At 46.1% G+C, this 19,628-nt stretch overlaps 1 protein-coding gene across 2 annotated transcripts in view; it reads left to right on the forward strand.

The window, feature by feature from the left end:
- The first annotated feature begins 12,630 nt into the window (after window positions 1-12,630).
- The window catches only part of GRHPR (glyoxylate and hydroxypyruvate reductase), a 28,334-nt gene continuing 21,336 nt past the window's right edge, over window positions 12,631-19,628 (forward strand). Inside the window, exons 1-2 of one of the 2 annotated variants that reach the window (XM_084834920.1) lie at window positions 12,631-12,752; window positions 19,476-19,606. In XM_084834920.1, coding sequence (XP_084691046.1) covers window positions 12,664-12,752; window positions 19,476-19,606 — 220 coding nt within the window. In that variant the 5' untranslated portion in view covers window positions 12,631-12,663. Of the gene's footprint in view, window positions 12,753-19,475; window positions 19,607-19,628 lie in introns of those variants that run through there. The other variant, XM_084834921.1, reaches the window with a different exon arrangement.

Genomic DNA, 19,628 nt, shown 5'->3' on the forward strand with positions numbered 1-19,628 from the left:
GAAACAAGAAGAAAGGACAGAGAAACCAGCAGTGGAGAAGGAGGAGGAGATAGTCTGCAGCTCAACAAGGAGTGCACCTCTGCACAAGGACAAACTAAGGACCAGAGAACTGGGATAAGCAACTTTTGTTGGTCCACTAACAATTACACTGCTCTTTCACAGCAAGCTGTGGCTTGAAATCGGAATTGAACATATTTCACTCATAGTTCTGTTAATTGTTTTCTTAATGTTATTATTCACTAAACATTCTTAAGGGTGCAATCCTATGGATGTTTAGACAGAAAAAAAGTTCTACAACTCCAGCATGCCCCAGCCAGCTGGCTGGGGCATGCTGGGAGTTGTAGGACTTTTTTTCCGTCTAAACATGCAGAGGATTGCGCCTTGCGTTAAGTAGATAATGTTTAATATAGATTTGTTTGCCTCTGTGGTGATTGCAACCTGCCCCTCCTCATCCTAGTTATAAACCCCCCCTGAAACATCACACTAACATTACTGACTGCGCTGTTGTGTGTGGATCACAACAGATATTATCCTATTAGCAATGTTGGCCCTGCGTGCAGAAAGCCAAGGAATATTGTTCTGGGTGTGCAGATGAAGGAGGGTTGGAGAGGCTCTCCTCCTTTGGAAGGTGCCCTCTGGCAGAAAAATGCTGAAGGGCACGTGGCACACCCACCTGGCACACATCCTAAACCCTACCTTAACTGCATAGGGAGTCTGTCACCTGCAGGCTCCTCTTCCACGCTGAATTGTGCCTAACCAGACCTGGCAGCCATTGGTTGCAGGAGTGTGGTAATGCCTGGGTCAGTGGGTCACCAAGAGAGACGCTTTTAAGCAGCCTTCCCCAACCTGTTGCCCTTCAGATAGGTTGGACAACAACTCCCAGAATCCCCCAGCCAGCCATGCTTCAGTGTTATGCAGTGCTGGCTAGGAGATTCTGGGAGTTGTAGACCAACACATTTGGAGGACACCAGGTTGGGGAAGGCTGTATTTAAGCATTCACCATGCAGTCAGAAGCCCACTGTGCGGTCAGAGGCTTCTTTCTCCTAGGGTTTTGACTAGGGCTGTATGCTTTCAGTGGTTCCATCAGAAAACTAGTCAATTAAAACTGGTGTTCATGAATCAATGAGAGGCACTTTTAATTATTGAGGGCATGTAATAAGCAGTAGGGCTGAGGGTCAATGACACTTTTTTCAGGCTATTTTAGTTGTTACTGTCAGGGAATTAAAAAGTAAGCATTAAAGGTGGCATTTCCTCCTGTTTATTCTATTGTAAGTTATCTCACACTTCCATTAGTATTTGAGAAAGGAAATGTGTAACTTTTTTCTGTCGAGGGCGACATTCCCTTGGGACTAATCTACTGGGAACTGCATGCCAATGGTGGGCAAAGCCAGAGTCTAAAGTGGGTGGGGCCACTCCTTTTCTCCCTTTCTGCCACCTTCTCCCTCTCTTTCTCCCTTTCTGCCACCCCGTTTTCTCTTGCTTTCCCTCTTCCTCCTTACACCATGGTCTGTTGGTAGAAGTCTGAACTGATTGCTTGCAGAGCACTTTTGACATTTGTCTGAGGGCCACTTAAAATAAGTCTGAGGGCCGCAGGTTGCCCACCCCTGTTATCTGGGGCATTGCCAGGTTCTTAAAAGATCTGGGGCACAGGCCCATAACACAAATTTGCACATATATATATATATATATATATATAGTCTAAGTGCATGTCTAATGTGTGTGTGTGTGTGTGGTGTGCATGCAGTGTGCTTCCATGTGTGTATAAATTACATACATTCATAAGAAGTGTGCACTGACACCCCCCCCCCTTCAACTCAGACCCCGATTCAGCATTTTGGAAAACATCCCACTTCTGCTCTGGCCAATTCGTAGTTGGACCACTTCAGGTCAGCACCAAACCTGAATCAAGGTTTGCAAAAATGAGTCATAGAATCATAGAATAGTAGGGTTGGAAGGGGCCTACAAGGCCATCGAGTCCAACCCCCTGCTCAGTGCAGGAATCCAAGTCAGAGCATCCCTGACAGATGGCTGTCCAGCCTCGTCTTGAATGCCTCCGGCGTGGGAGAGCCCACCACCTCCCTAGGTAAGTGGTTCCATTGTCGTATTGCTCTAACAGTCAGGAAGCTTTTCCTGATGTTCAGCTGGAATCTGGCTTCCTGTAACTTGAGCCCATTATTCTTGGTCTGATGGTGGACCTTGGTCTGATGCAGACGGCTCCTCTTGCGTTCTTAAATAGAGAGTGCCTCTGAGCATGTGCAGAATGTTTTTCTTTCACCACTGAGCACTTACATTCTCCCCCTACCAATTCTATTCCCCTCCATGCAACCATCCCTCCTCATCCTACCATCCTCCAGCAACTCGTCATAAAAACAGATGCCTTGTTTTGTGCAACTGCTCTCTAACTCCTCCTTGTTGTGCACAAGGTCTCACTGTATCTTCCTCCCCATAACTTCATTTGTGCCAAGACTTCACCAGGATTCAGCCAATGAGTCTGTTTTCAAAACTAGGGCTAAGTTATGGAGAAACTCTGAGCATGCACTAAGTGCCTTTCCCTCACCACTGAAGCTAGAGTTCATGCAACCCCCCCCCCCAACCCACAAATGACAAAACATGCATAGGACTGAACTGAAAGGGTAGTCAATTCATTAGACAGAATTGGGTAGGCACTGTATTAAGCCTGCAGTACCATGCTCACAACTCAGGACTTATTTCTGAGTAAACCTGCAGAACATCAAGGTGCAAACCTCCCTGCAAAAGTGGAATCCCATGCACACTTTCCTGAGGGTAAGCCTCATTAAACATAATGGGGCTTCTCAGTAGGCATACATAGGATTGCATAAATTAGCAATATTTATCTCCCCTCCACTTAAAAAACAAACCAAAGACTCCATTTTTAAAAAAAATTAAAGCTCTCTGTTCATAGGAACATAGGAAGCCGCCTTATACTGAGTCAGACCCTGGGTCCATCTAGCCCAGTATTGTTGACACTGACTGGCAGCAGCGGCTCTCCAGGGTTCCAGGCAGGATTCTTTCATAGCCCTCCCTGGAGATGCTGGGGATCAAACCTGGGACCTTCTGCATGCCAAGCAGGTGCTCCGCCACGGAGCTACAGCCCTTCCTATTGCTGGGTAATGGCAACTGACAAACAAAACTGCCCCAGATTTGTTTCTCTGCAACCATGTGAACCCACTTTTCTGAAAGGCTTGAGTGAGAAGGAGAAAAACCAACCCTCTTGTCTGTTTGTATAAAGTCAAATACTGTTCAGAACTTCTCTTGCCCACTGAAGAGAATTCTCTTTAATAATTCCCCAAGATATGCTCTGAGTGGAATAAAGAAGAGAAAGAAAGAAAGAAAAGAAAGAAAGAACAGGATAGGGGAGGGAAGAGAAAGAGAAGAATGGTGATTGGAAATGTGTGCGGGGGTGGGGAGTAGAGAGAATTCCCTAAGCCAAGAGGCTCCTTTCACAGAGGTGGTTCTTCAGATGAATTTAGGAGGCTGTGGAGGGTTTGTAAGGAGTGCACGTACTTAAATGAACTTTATGAAGTGAGGTGGCTGAGGGCTTTTTCTAGCTTTTTGAAAACTGTAGAACCTTTTTAAAAGCCCCAGCAGTTTCTCGATCATAATGCCACATAGTTCTAACCCTCCCTTTGGGATTATTTGAAGCCTAGAGCTATTCAGGAGAAATTAAAGTGGAGGGGGAGAAAGAAGTTTGTGGAGGCTCCACAAATTATCTCTTCCACCAAAGAGAATTCTCTTTAATAATTCCCCAAGATATGCTCTGTGTGGAATAAAGAAGAGAAAGAAAGAAAGAAAGAAAGAAAGAAAGAAAGAAAGAACAGGATAGGGGAAGGAAGAAGAAAAGAAGGTGATTGGAAATGCATGGGGGGGAGTAGAGAGACTTCCCTAAGCCAAGTGGCTCCTTTCAGAGAGGTGGTACTTCAGAGGAATTTAGGGGGCTGTGCAGTGTTTGCAAGGATTGCATGTACTTAAATTTACTTTATGAAGTGAGGTGGTGGAGGTCTTTTTCTAGCTTTTTTAAGACTGTAGAACCTGTTTAAAAGCCTTAGCAGTTCCTCGATCATGACGCCACATAGTCCTAACCCTCCTTTTGGAATAATTTGAGTCCTACAGCTATTTAAGAGAAATTAAAGTGGAGGGGGAGAAAGAAGTTTGTGGAGGCTGATTGGATCCTTTGCTGTACTGAAGCTACTAAACTTCTGCAGAAGCCAAAGTTTCCAGTTCAGGGCAGTAAAATCAGATGCTGTGTGAAATACCAGTATTTCACATGGAGCTCTTTCTTCCCTTCCTTTTCCCTCTTCAAAATTGCATTGCAAGCAAGCACCCAACAGTGGGCATGTAAAAGCAGAAGAGAATAGTAGGGGGAGAGAGGTTTTTTGCACCTCAAAAAACAACAACAACCTACACCAGAGATTAGGGATAGTGACCTCCTAATGGTCACCCTATACACCTTCTGATTAGGATCTCTAATCCCCTGGGTGACTTGACAGTTTTTACTTTTTGTTTTAGACTTTGAGAAAAGGAAAGTTTACACATGGCTAGCACAAAAGCCACTGAGCCAAACTGTCTGAAATTTTGTAGGTTCAGCCAGCTCCATATGGCCTGTTAGGTCCCCAAATTCCATGAATTTATCTGGAACCACAAAGAAATTATAGCTCTTTACTTTGACAGATTTTCTTGGAAAAAGCAAATTTTATCTGTGGCTAGCACAAAAGCCACTATGCCTAGCTGTATGAAATTTGGCAGGCTCAGTCAGCTTTATGGAGGCTGCCATGTCCCCAATTTCCATGTACGTATGTGGAAGCACACAAAAAGTTATAGCTCTTTGCTTTGACAGAGTTTCTTGAAAATAGCAAATTTACCTGTGACTAGCACAAAAGCCACTGGACCTAACTGCCTGAAATTTGGCATATTCAATCAGCTCCATGGGGGCTACCAAGCCTCCATATTTCATGTATCTATCATACAAACTAAAAACGTTATGGCCGTTTTTATTTTCCAGTGCAAGTCAATGGGAAAATGTAAAAAAAAATGGCGATTAGGACAGCTCAAAAGATCCAGGGCTCAGTTCAAAAAGATCTAGGGCCTGTGCCCAGGTGGGCCTCTATCTAATGACGCTCCTGCCTGTTGTAAAGAATAATATAGATTGATTGAGTTGTATAAATAACAGGGGCATTTATATTTAATCAACAGATTAGTCACTATTTCATAATTTTAGAGCAGTGGACTGAGACAGCATGATTTGTGGGATGGATCCGCCCCTAAAGTAATTCTCCTCAGCTTGGCAGGCCTGCTGTGCTTGAATCAAGGTATATTAAAAAGTTTGTCCACAATTTTACACATCCTGGAGAGAATAATGTTTTCTAGTTTTAACACATAAAGGGATTCTACACTTTTAATATTACATCCCTCTTTTGGATTTTACATTAAACACATGTCTAATATATAAACTTTCATATCTGAATAGAATGCTGTACCTGAATGTTATGTGCTCCATAACACTGAAGCCCTTATTGCTGGGTGGCACCAACGTTGTTATGAAGACTGACCTCTCATGGGGAGCTTAGGCTACTCAGGGGAATACACTTCTGGCTCCCGGACCATTGAGTGGCCCCTTATGTTACCAGAGTCACCTATTCCTGGTTTAAAAGGAAGATGGATTAATCATCTTTCTTTTAAGCCATTCAAACCATTAAAATGGTTTAATTGGTTGGCAGCCCTGGTCTTGAGACAGCCCCAAATACCCACCTGAGTGGGTATCCTAGGGATGCACCTCTGAATTCATCTAGGCCCAGACAGAATAGTAGCGCAGTTGGATGCATATCTACTCAGAGCTAAGTCCCATTGACTTCAGTGGGGCTTACTCCCAGGAAAGTGAGTATAGGGTTGCAGCCAGACAGAGCAATCCCATGGGGATGTGAGAGGGGCAATCCACAGTGGGGGTAGGAACTGTTGCATCCGAAGCCCTGCGGCTTGAGAGAAAAGAAGGACACCAGTGCCGGGGCTGGTGTGTTTTCACTTCCTTGTCGGGGGAATGAGTCCAAAGCTTCCCCCAATCATCCTCCAACATGCCCCTTTCCCACAACACCATTGGAGCGCTGACATTGGAGGAGGGATGGCAGTGGAGGTTTCTTCTGCCACAATGAGGAGGCCTCCAGCAGTGGACCCCTTTTTCCACCTCTGGCCCCATGGAGAGGGAAATGTGCAATATCCCGTGGCCCCTCCAACACCCTCCCAGGGACCATATGATTGCACCCTAACACACACACACACACACACACACACACACACACCATTAACGTTTTGTGTCAAGAGAAGAATTCGTCACCGTTTCCTACTCGCCACTTTTCAGTTTGGGGGAACATCTTAACTTGGCTCCTAATCTGCTTTCTCTTCCTTATTGTTTGTACTTTTATAATATTTGATGACGTTAGTGTCTGTCCTCTTTTCTTTTTATCCTTGCTATAAAGTACAGAGGCCAAATCTTTTCAGTTTCCTTTCACAGGAGGCCTTCTTGCCGCCCTTTCTGCATGCCCTCTGTGTTATTGTAGCATACAGTTATCTAATTCTTTCTTCCTGAACTTGCTTAAACCAGTCGCTCTGATGATTCCTTGGCAGAATGGCTATTGGAGGTTGATAAAAATGCTCTATATGTTTTTTAAAAATAAAGTAATTCCCTTTATCATTCAGAAATGTGGTTGAATGACCTTGCAGGGCAGCCCAGTTGTGAAGGGAGTGCATTGGGGGGAAACGTTCTAATCTAAAATGTCCTTCCCTGTTCCCCCAGTGCCACCGTCACAATCTGGTTTTCATTACTCTCATTGGACCATTGTTAGTGCGCAAAAGCCCTAGCTGGGTGCTCTAGGACCCACAATGCAGGTGCTATGCCAGCAATAACTAAGCAGGACTGTTTCCATTATTTTGTGGGCCTGGTGGGCAAAAGGAAAGACCACTTGTGCCTCTGCAACTCTACCCTTAACTCTGCTGCCCCTCCCTGCTCATAAGAGGTAAGTCTTCGCTGTAGGGCATGTGTCAGCTAATGCAGCCGACTTCTTTTTTTTTTTTTTTTACTGCCCCCTGCTCCTGCTGTCCTCTGCAGCCTGCTGTTAAAGCAGGGGTGTTGAACCTCTGGCCCACAGACCAAATCTGGCCTGCCTGGGGCCTCAATCCAGCTCTCCAGGCTTTTCCAGATGGCTTCACCCCCTCTTCCCCAACTGCCAACTGACGGTGGTTTCCTGGTTTTTGTACAGTTTTTTCCTATTGACATAAGAACACAAAAAGAGCCCTGCTGGATCAGACCAAGGGTCCATCTAGTCTAGCATTCTGTTCATACAGTGGCCGACCAGCTGCACACGGGAAGCCCACAAGCAGGACATGAGTGCAACAGCTCCCTCCCACCCGTGTTGTGCTCATGTCCTGCTTTTGGGTTTCCCGTGGGCAGCTGGTTGGCTACTGTGTGAACAGAATGCTGGACTAGATGGACCAGATGGACCTCTCCTAAGGCTTTGTTACTGGCAGTAAAAGCTTTAAGCTAAAATATGCAGGTATTTTTGGTATTTTGGCCCTGCTCACCACTGGAATGTAATCCACTAGAGCTTCTCTGAAATTAAATTTGGCTTTTGGGCAGAGCATCTCTGTGTTAAGAGAGCATAGGAGAAGCGGTGTGTGTACGCACGTGTGTGTGTACTGCTAAAATGATCAAGGGGCTGGAGCAACTCCCCTATGAGGAAAGGTACAAAGTCGGGGACTGTTTAGCTTAGAAAAAGGGTGTGTAAGGGGGGATATAATAGAGGTGTATAAAATTAGGCATGGTATGGAGAAATTGGATAGGGAGAAATTTTTCTCCTTCTCTCATAATACTAGAACCCGAGGTTATTGCATGAAGCTGATTGGTGGGAGATTGGTGGGAGATTCAGGCAGGTAAAAGGAAGTACTTCTTCACACAGTGCATAGTTAAACTATGGAATTCACTTCTACAGGATGTAGTGATGGCCACCAATTCTGATGGCTTTAAAAAGGGATTGGACAAATTCCTGGAGGAGAAGGCTATCAATGGCTACTAGTCCTCATGACCATATGCTACCTCCAGTATCAGAGGCAGTATGCCTATGTACACCAGTTGCTGGGGAAGTTGGGCAGGAGGGTGCTGTTGCACTCATGTCCTGCTTGTGGGTTTCCCGTGGGCAGCTGGTTGTCCACTGTGTGAACAGAATGCTGGACTAGATGGACCTTAGTCTGATCCAACATGGCTCTTCTTATATTCTTATGTGTTCCGAAAGGTTCTCCATCTTTTAACAGTCAAACACTCCTCTGTTAACTCAGGACAGTCACACATACGCACGCACTCCTCTTTAAAAAAACATGATTTTTACTAGCATTTATTTATTTACTAGTATTATTTTCCAGTTTGTAAAGCCCCTAAAGTCAACTAGGAAATTTGTTTGTGCCTCCAAGGGGTATTTGGAGTTGTTTTTTTAAAAAAATATTCCCCACTCTTCAATTTGTTCCCTCAGCTTTCTGCTATGGTATATTAAAGTCCTAGATAGCGTAGATTAAATCCTTGCTCCCCTAATAATGGTTTTACCCACCCTGTCACTCCCCCAAGCTAGTTTTACATAGTCGGCTCGACAGTAACTGAAGTGTGTTTACTCAGAATGTAGTTCTATTGTGTGCCGTGGGAATGACACTGCACTTTCACCTAAATGCACAGGATTACAGCACCAGAAGTACCCCGATACTTGGCCTGCAAGCTTCTGCACACTTTCTTAGAAGTAAGGCTTATTGACCCCTGTGGGACTGACTTCTGAGTAAACTTGCCTAGTAGAATGGCCATGTTTCTTACTTAACAGAGGACAGTCCTCTATTTGAGGGATGTTGGAAGACCCATCTATCTGAAGGCATAGTCCTCTGAAACCAGTCCTGGTCTGGTTTAAAGAACCATAAGAAGGGAGAGGAGCAGGGGCCTTGAAGTTGCCCACCAACAAACAGCCAGTGGCACCTGGACAGCAGAGTGAGCAGGCACACAGCTCACCTGTTCACAGTCTTCCCCAGTATGGTGAGATACATTGTATTTCTATTTAAATTATAGTCATTTCTTCTACATTTACATCTATATCTGTACGTATAAGTAAGCATATACACATTTTATGCAAATCAATTTTCTCCTTTTGGAATTAGAAATCCTTCCTGTTTTTTGGCAATGCATAAGCAGCCACTCTGATGGCTAGAGTGTTTCCAGATGGAGGTGTGCTAGTGCTAGCAGTCAAAAGGCATCGTGCAGCTATTCTGTCTTTTCTTCCTTAATGAATTTTCCAGGCACTTCCACTTCCAGATGGGGCTTTCAGGGTGCAATTCTATACATGTTTAGACAGAAAAAGTCCTACAACTCCCACAAAAAGTCCTATGGCTTTTTTGCTGTCTAAACATCCACAGGATGACACCCTTAGGGCACAATCCTAAGCATGTTTAGACAGAAAATGGTCCTACAATTCCCAGTATACCCCAGCCAGCATGGCTTGCTGGAAGGATGCTGGGAATTGTAGGACTTTTTTTCTATCTAAATATGCATAGGATTGTACCCTTAATGTGTAATTGTCCTGTCTTATTTGTGGAATTTAACAGGGGGTCCTGACATTGTCATCATCCACCTGTAATCCTCCCATGTTTTCCCACTGCTTCGTCCAACTTTTTTGTACCATGGAAAATTAATTAAGGAAGGCTGCACAATACCTTCTGATTCCAAATCCAAATCTGTGTATTATGGTCCATGACCTTATTGAAAATACAAAATACACACACACACACACACAGATGTATATGGAGCAGTATACTATCAGCGCTAGATAAATCAAGAACATGTTAACTGGACTTTCAACTTAACTGCAACAGAAAAAAAAAACACTGTGCAGCCTTTTCAGTAACTGTAGGGATGATGTCAGATACATAAGATGCATAAAACAAATTGTCACTACCAGGCAACTTAGATAATAGAGGCATAATAATTTCTCTCCTAATATCCTGATAGAAATTATAATACAGTAAAACATGCATTACAGTCTCTAAAGGCACAATCCTATCTAGATAGGCTGCCGCCTCCGAATTCAGAGGTGACTGCCTATCCAAAGCGGGGCAGGAGAAGCACGGAGGGGATCGTTCCCTCCACGCTTCTCCTGCCCTGCTTTTTCTGCTAGACAGCCGATTGTCTAGCCGTAGGAGCATGGAGTGGGGAAGGAGGCTGCTGTTTGACACATTGGATGTGTCATACAAGCAGCTACGATCTCCCTGCCCCGGAACGCCCCCAGCCATACCCCTTTCTGGCCCCTCCATGCTCCTCTTGCGGGGCTGTTCCATGCTGCCTCCAAGACAGTGCGGAAGTGGGGGGAAGTCAGTTTTCCAGGAACCGACCTCGGAGTGCAGGCTCCGAGGTTGGTTCCCAGAAAACAGCATATCCTATGGCCGTCTAGCCACTGTCTAGCAGCCATAGGATTGCTCCCTAAGAGTGCAATCCTATGCATGTTTAGACAGAAAAAAGTCCTACAACTCCCAGCACACCCCAGTCAGCATGGCTGGGTGGGGCATGCTGGGAGTTGTAGGACTTTTTTCTGTCTTAACATGCTTAGGATTGCACTCTGAATCTCCTGAACCACAAGGAGAATAGGTTGCAATGAAAAACATTTGTTGAATTTCCATGGCAGGTGGTAAACCATTCATACGGGCCAATGTAAACACAACCAAAGGCTTATATATATATATATATATATATATATATATATATTTCTTAAATAATTGGCCCCTTTACTCCTAAATGGGTATTGAATGCCAAAAATAGGAGAACAAAATTTAGCTGACACAGATACCACATTTTGTCATTCAGTATTATATAATCTTAACAAGGAACTTCTTCTGCCTTTTCCTCACCAAGGGCCCATCTACACCTGGCTTTTACTCCAAGTCGGGTGGGAGTTGAGGTCCCTTGTGATAGAAGATGTAGTCGCAACTTTGCAGCCATCTGTGGTGTTCACCTGGAAAATGTGGAGTTCCAAGGAATCGTTTTGCTGCGATGTTTTTCATTTGCTATGGGTTTCCCTGTGCTTGCGAGCTGTCTGTCCCTTCCCCAAACCGACTTCGCATTTTGCAGTGGGTATGTTGTTGGCATGCATAGTGCCTGCGTCACTCTGTGATGCCCCTTTACTTAGAATCATAGAATAGTATCATAGAATAGTAGGGTTGGAAGGGGCCTACAAGGCCATCGAGTCCAACTTCCCCCATCCCTTCGCAGCTGCACAGTTACAGAGGCACAGAGGGGCGTTTTCATCTATTTAATCACACTTTCGCACAGTTTTGCAGCTTCGTATCTTCGCAATGGTTGCTTTTGGACTCAGTGCCCAAGGGCCGGGGGGGGGGGTCTTGGGGGAGGACTAACTTCTCTCTGGCCACCATTTCGGAGTGATGGGTAGGCACGTACCACTCACGCTTATGAGTGCGAACCATTGCAAGAGTCTCGGGCTGGGGAACTGACGAACAGATGGCGTGGAAATGGAGAAGCACAAGACATCCACTTTTTACCTTAAAAGGGATGGAAAGATACAGCAGAGCCCCTCAAATACAAAACATCCACTGAAGTGTCGCACCCCCACACTGACGGGATTGCACAGTTGCACATTTCAGTATAAAAGCAGAAAAAAAAAAGGGCACGGTGAGTCTCTTAGGGAAGCACACAGTACATTGCGAGTGTATCTCAGGGCATGCTGATTTGAAGCCGCATTGCTGCGCAATTGCAATGGGGTGGGGGGTCAAAGCGGTGGCATATAGATGGGGCCCAAGAGAAAAAAGTTAAAATGGAAAATACCCATTTCTGTTATTTTGCAGTGTACAGCCCAGGCATTTCTCTAGGAATCTTGCCAGATTGTAAGCGGCAAGAGTCCTGTTGGTCAGATCAATGCTTTCCGATGGGTAGCCCTAGGATCCCCCTGTCTGGACGCAGCCTCCATGGTAAGAAAAAAGATGGAAGACGCGGTTGGGAAAACATGGGGGGATTCAAAGTGGATGATGGCCACATCTGTACCCCGCTGTAAAATTCTGTGGACAGGGCAGGGCGATGGCATATTAAAAGTCTCATCTGGAAATACCCTGGTATCAAACTGCCAGCCTGAACGGCTTGCTGCCTTGCTTAATGGCACATTTGCCCTACTGAGTCCCGCTTATGAAAGGTGGCACAGTTTCACCGACAGCAGTTGAGCTGATGCCGGTGGAGGCTGCTGGCTCCGATTCTGGTGGGGCGGTGACTCTATTCTGGGTTTCAGTCAGAACCAGCCAGAACGCTGAAGGAGCTATCCAAGGTGCTGCACCCCATCCCCCAAATAGGCCCACCACCTTGGATAGAGCTCCTCAGAGTTCTGGCTGGTTCTGGCTGCAAACCAGAATGGATCCACCGCCCCACCGAAGTCGGAGCCACCAGCCTCCGCTGGTGGCGGTGGTGACGGGGCCGGAATGAGAAAGGAGACCTCGGCAAGGCCGAAGGAGGAGGACGTGGGCTGGACCGGGCGAGGCGAGGGCGCAAGGGGGCGCCCCGAGCGCGCCGGGCCAAGGGTGAAGGGGCGGGGCGGGGCGGGGCGGGCCGGCTGCGCACCGCGGCTCGGCGGGCCGATGAGAGCAGCGGCGCGGCGGCTCATGGAGGTGTTCGTGACGCGGAGGGTCCCCCCGGCGGGGCTGGCGGCCCTAGGCCAGGCCGGAGAGTAAGTGCGCTGCCGGGGGCTGCGGCGAGAGCCCTGCCTTGCTGGCGCAGGCGGAGGGGCGCCTCCGCCCCTTTCGGAGCCGGCGGGCGCTGCCCTCGCCGGGCGGCCCCCGGCCTTTGGGCAGCTGGAGCTGCCGGGACGGCTGCTCGTGTGGCAGGCGGCGCTGGCGGAGCCGCCTGGAGCTGGCGGTCGCCGACGTGGGCCCCGTCGCCGCTCGCGCTCGGCCTGTGGGTGGCCTCCAGTGCTAGTCCTGCGCAGAGGAGACCCACTGAAAGGAACGGGCCTCGAGTCAGTCATGACTAAAAAGCCTCGTTCCTTTCAGTGGGTCTGCTCTACGCAGGACTAGCACTGGATGCTGCCCCGTGGGTGTCCAGTTTTTCTCCTGGCACTTCCGGGAAATTTGGGTGGGTGGGGAGCCCCAGAGTGGTGCGTGTATTACCTGTGGTTGAGGATTTTCTTGTGGGACCTACCTTGTTTCTGAGCTCCACCGACTGGAGCCAGGTGCAAAATGCTGGCGCAGGCGCGTGGGCCTATGCTAAGAATGAAAGAACAGGGTGCCTCTGAGCATATGCTCACCCCAGGACTTTGTGATCAGTACTAGAGGTAAGCTCACAAGCCCTCTCACAGAAACCCCCACTTCTGGTTCTCCCCCGCCCTGCCCACAACCTCTTTTTCAGCAACATTTGCAAGAAAAGGGGTTGGATCCAGATGTAGTTCTACTTAGATCTGTTGAAATCAGTGGGATTTAAGTTAGTCATGACTAACTTAAATCCCACTGATTTCAGTGGATCTACTAGCATGACTAAATCTGGATCCAGATGACTAAATCTGGATTTAGTGAAATCAGCCAGAGAGCTACCCATTAAATCCCAATCTCCTTTCTGCCCATCCTGTTCTGGGGGGTATTCTGAGCAGGCTGGCTCCGTCTCATTAGACCCAGGATGCATATATAATCCTGGTCCAGGTTAATCAATCTAGGATTACTATCACCTGGTCTCATGTTCAAAATTATAATCTATAAAATATTATTTACAATTATTACTAGAATCTATATTTTCCCAACTCCCCCCCTCTTCTCGGTTTTATCCTCACAATAACTTTATGATGTAGTTTCAGCTGGGAGAAAGTTACTAGCCAGGTCACCTTGGGAATTTCACGACAGAATGAGGATTTGAACCTGGTAAAGTGTTAGTCCTGGTCTGATACTTTACTATACTCCAGTCTTGAGTGGGGAGTGAGAGAGAGAGAAAATAGGACTTCAGTGTTTGTTAAGATGGGTGGTGGTGGTAAAAAAAAAAAAGTATGACATACTTTAGAGATTGTCACTAAGAGAGTCCACAGTTCCCCCATAAATATGCATTGATGAGTGGGTTGGGAATCTATCCCTCTGAGCATTTGTTTTAAAATGAGAAGCATTAAGAGTAACTAATCTGTGCTAAGTGATCAGGTGTATGTATCCTTGTGCTAGGCAAGCAGATGTGCACACATGTTTCTGTTTCTCCTGCCTTACATGGTGAGAGAAAAACGCATAACCCTGAATGGTGGGCAGAGGTGGGGAGGTTCCCTGGTGGTCTAGTGGTTAGGATTTGGCCCTCTCATTGTCACGGCCTGGGTTCGATTCCCATTTAGGAAACATCTTCAGTGGATGGAGCCATAGCTAGACCACATGCTTTGCGTGCAGAAGGTCTCCAGATAGAGCTGGGAGAGGTTGCCCATCTTGTTCTACCCTAGAGAGTCGCTGCCACTCAGTGCTGACAGTACTGAACGAGATGGACTCAATGATTGGACTTCATATAAGGCTGCTTCATATGAGTAGGGAGAGGCCAGACATCTGACAAGTCTACCAATGGAGGGGAGGCTGTCACACGGCCCTCTAAGTCTACATAGACTTTGCACCATGGGCTTTACATCTGTTGAGTTTAGGGCTGAGGGACAAAAACTGGGTGCCAGATTGCTCTAAATATTTGAGTGTGGTGATGCTTGGGAATCTGAAATGTTTTGTTAAAATGTGTGCAGGGCAGGCACTCAGGATGCCTCTAGGAATTTGTTTTGGAGGAATTTTATCTTTATGGGACAAATGAGTTACGCAGGTTCACATACCGTAGAGAGGAGACTTTGGTTTTCAAAAAGCTCGCAGTTTGGGCTGGCCTTCCCTAAGCTGGCACCCTTCAGATGTGTTGAACTACAACCCCCATCAGCTCCAGCCAGCATGACCATACTGCCTGGGGCTGATGGGAGTTGTAGCCCAACACATCTGGAGGGTGCCAGCTTGGGGAAGGATGGACCCTAGGCATATTGTAAAATTAGCAGATCTACCGCCAACTGCCACCGCAGGGCTGTTGAAGAGCCATCTTGCCCTGAGGGGAAGTGAGAAGAGGCAGAAACATCATGCTCAGCAACCACTGTCCAGTTCCTGCTGGTGTTCCTGCCAAGATGGCCCCTCCTGCCTCCAACTGGGAGAACTTGGTTTAAGAATGCAACTTGAAAAGATGAGGCTGTCAAAAAAAAAGTCCCCTCCATGGCTTGTCTGTTATGCTTTATTGTATGTTTTTTTTATTTTGATAGTTTTATGTAATATGAAAACCTAAATAAATTAAAGTGGAGGCTTGCTTGCTTGAATAATGCTCCATACACCCCCACAGTATTTGTTCATTGCCTTTCCACAAAAATGTATTCAAGGGGATTTAGAACAGTGAAAATAACCAACAGTGCAATCGTATGCACATCTCTTCAGAAGAAAGCCCCACTGAGTTCAGTGGGGCTTACTCCTAGGAATGTATTATAAGATTGCAGCCTAAAGGCTCTAGTCTAGCCTTCGCTCTGACATGCTTGTGTTCTGTGTGCAGGATCTTTGTGTGTGTGTGTGTGTGTAAGCGTTCAAATGTGAGAGCCCCACCTGCAGTCTGAAGTGGTACAGTCCACAAACAGGTGTCCCAACTCATCTACTGTTTGGGAAAACTAGGCCAGAGTTGTGAATCTGTGCAATAGCGCTGGTGGGTGTAACTTGTAAAGTATAGCATGTTTCCTAGGGTTGGATCCAGTATCTGCCACCTGCGAGAGAAAAGGCTCCAATTGTGGAAGGTCCCTCCGCCTGATCTTTTGGGATCCCCCTCCCCCAATATTACAGTTCACCCCATTCAGCAGGGTGTCCTGATTCTCTGTGTAGCATTTTCAGGGGTTTGAAGGGTCTGTTTTAGAAAGGAGGGGCCGGGGAAGTCCACTTGATCCAGGCTCATCTGGATTCAACCCATAGTGATCAGAACCATGCATTCATCCTGTTAGCTTCTCTTGTCTCTTTCCTCCCTCCCCCAGTTGTCTCCCCTTGTGCTTGAAATATGAATTGTAAGCTCCTTGGGGCAGGGAGCTCTTTGTTTTTTTGCTTATGTTGCTCAGTAATGCATCTTGCACATTGAGGGTCTATATAGAGACCTGCTATGGATTTATAACCAATCCTTATTGATTTATTGCCCAAGGAAACTCTACAGATTTCAGAGGATTTGGGGATGCATTTTCTATTCACATGAGCTCCAGCAAAGCCTTTTTTGGTTTTGGCATTTATACACCACCTTTCTATAAAATATCCAAGGCGGCTTCCATCCAAGAGTAAAATAATATGTAATACTACAAACCAAGGTATCAAGAAAACAATCTTAAAAATACTAAATGGCAGTAAAATAGCGTCTTTGCTGCCCATCTAAAAGTGAGCAGGTAGACCTCCATTGAAAAGGTATTCAAAATCTTGGGTGCCACAACTGAAAAAGCCCTGGAAGGGCCTTGGAATACAACTAGAGTTCGCAGTTAGACTACTGGGCCTCACTGTTATGCTGCATGAACTGCACACATTTTTTGCCACATCTGTTTAAAAAGTCATATATGCTGACAAGTAACAAAAGGTTCCATTGAAACAGAACTCCATTGTTCTGTGCTGGTTAATATTTTAACAATGCTCTCTTAGCAAGGAGCTTTGCTAGTTTTTAATAATGGTTAATCATTTGTACAAACCATCACATGTGGCTTTGATCAGTAGCAAAGCCAGTATTTGTGGTCTCCTCCCTGAGACTTCTGGCTTATACAGAGGATTTGGGGAAGGAGTGGCAAATGTACTAAGAGACTCTCATGCTGCCTTCTGCCTGCTCCAAGAACCTCTGCCTACTGCCCAAATTCCCCACATATGCCAAGCAGCTCAGGAGCATGGAGGGGAAGTTTTGTGTCACACTGAGCTTTGGAGCTGGCAGAAGCTTCTACCGGCTCCAAAGCTCAGCACCTCAGTCAGCCTTGGGAATATCTTCTATACGTAGAAGACCTGCAACAGCTGAGAGTGCACTTCTCAACTCTCTTCCTCCTCTTGCCCGCTGTTTCTCTGCCCACATGCTGCTGCCTGTTTCAGTGATACCCACATGCTGCATCTGCCCACCAGTGTGAAAGGAACTATGCCCACAAGCGCCTGTATCTGCCACCTGCTTCAGTGAGAAAGAGGGACCAGCTGTTGTGACCTCTTGTTGATGCTGCCGGGCTGAAGGAGAAGGGCTGGTCATTGTCCCTCTTCCTGATGCTGCTTAGCTGAAGGAGAGAGACAGGCCATTGTGACCGCCTGCTAATGCTGCCTGGCTGCAGGAGAGAGAAAGTGGCCTATCTGCAGCAGTTTGAGTCAGGTTTCGACAGGGATGAGGACCCCAGGTTTTTGATTTCTATTTTTTTAATAATTATTTTTATTGATTTTTAACAAATAGAATATTAATAAACAATAAGACAACTTGGGAATAATTCACTACCATCTGTCATCAATATCCTACGTTACAATACAGAGATTGCCTCACCTATACTCTGTTCATTTATCCTACTACATTCATATCCTGGTATCCTAACAAATCTTTCCATAATTGACCATGAGTCTGTGGTGGTTTTAATGTTTCCTTTTGCCTAATCATATATGTTATAAATTGATGCCAAGTTGCATAGAAGTCTTGTTTATAGTTAATGTTCCTAGTTGCTCTTTTGACTTGGGTTAGCTTTTCCATAAGAGTGATTGACTAAACTCTGAGGTACCATTGCTGTAATGTGGGTTTGTTGGTTTGTTTCCAGCTGTCTGCAATTTCCATCCCTGCTGTTGCCCATAAGAAAGTCGGTAGTTCTTTGTTTCATCGTTTGTTGTCAGCTTTGTCATATGGACCCCAGGTTTTCTGACAAGCTCCTGTCCTGGTCAGGATGCCCAGCAGCATACATCAGATCCCCTCCCCTGAAAACTCGGGGAAAGTTGCTCGTGTTGCACTAAGCTCTGAAGCCAGCAGAATGCAATGTGAGAAGCATATTTGTGGAGGCCTGGCACAAACCCATAGCGGTCTGTTAAATATTGACTAGCCGAAGTAGTTGAAAGAGTGTGGTAACAAAACAAAGGTCGTTTAATTGAGTTATAGTATAGTTCTGAAATACCAGTTGCTGCATCAGGGTATTATATAGATGAGGAGTGTGCAAGAAGTAATGTTTTAGTTTTCTAATTTACTTTTTACTTTGGTCTGTGTTTTAGTTTTCCATTGTTCTCTATGGGAATGTCTACACACCTTCCCAAATTGGCACTCAAATACTCTCTCACTCCCAAGAAGTGGCTCTTCAGTGGCTCCCATTCATTAGAGAAATTATTGGCAGGCAGAGATAGCACAGAGAGAGCCTTACTGCTGGTAACCAGCAGGAGTTAGAGGCAGCCATCCCAGGTCTTGGAAAGCATTGGTGGATAGTTGTGCCTCCCTCCCTCCTTGAGGAGGGGGAATCCTGCATTTGAGAGGATGGGAGAGAGTAAGACAGGGCAGTTAAGAAATTCTGGTCTGTTCAGGGATGCAAAGGGCAGTTTTCCCATAAAAGTGGCTGGCAAAATGTAAACGCTGGGGGTGGGGGGTAGTGTCCCTTTCTTTCAGCCAGGCAGCACCAGCAGGAGGTCACAGTGGTCAGTCTCATTGAAGCAGTCTGCAAAAGCAGGCATATGTGGGCACAGTCTCTTTCTCATTGAGGTGGGCATATGCGGGAGTATGTGGGGAAAGTATCTCTCATATTGAAGTGGGCAGAGTCTGTGTGTGGGCACAGTGGCCTCTGTGTGGGCAGAGCAGCAGCAGGCAAAGGGAGGTGGAGACATGGCAGGCAGGCACCCAGCTGTTTCAGGGCTTCTCCTTATAGAAAGTATCCCATGGTGGATTGGGATCAAAAGAGGAAGAGATAATAGAGGCAGAGGCAGGAGTATTTGCTCCACCCCAGAAATAAGAGGGTGGCAACTTTCAGAGTATGTCATAGCTGGTCATAATTTGAAATTTAAAGTGGAAATGATTGGGAAGAGCTCTACCACTTAATCAGTAAAAATGCCAGTACATCTGCATATTTCCAATAACTTTACTTTTTGAAATATCAAAGGAAGTATGGAATAGCTTTTGTTTATCAAAGTATAAGTTATCACCTTGTTAGAAGGAATGGTATTGTTTAATTTCTTCTTTTCATTCCCTGTTATAGTCACACATCAATTACAGAATTGGCACAGAGTTAAGCAGTTATGCTCTTAACACTCAGTCCTACTTATTAACGTTTGTTCCTACCAACTAAAATTGGCCTCAACTCATTATGAACTAATTATTTAGTTGATTGATCTGAAGATTTAAAATGATGAAAGGATGCAGCCCTCAGTATATTGCATTGTCCTGTGATCTGCTTTATGTGATTCTGTCTTTCCTATTTCCTCTGAAGTTGCAGTGTCCAGCAGTGGGATTCAGATGAGCCAATCCCACAGTCAGAGTTGCTAGCAGGAGTAGCTGGCAAGGATGGGCTCCTGTGTCTCTTGTCCGACCGGATAGACAAGGAAGTCCTGGATGCCGCAGGTGAGTGCACAGAGGGGAAATA

The sequence above is a fragment of the Heloderma suspectum genome, chromosome 2 (assembly GCF_057233095.1).
Source record: "Heloderma suspectum isolate Gila_16-S chromosome 2, 16-S_ref, whole genome shotgun sequence".
NCBI classification, from domain to species: Eukaryota; Metazoa; Chordata; class Lepidosauria; order Squamata; family Helodermatidae; genus Heloderma; species Heloderma suspectum.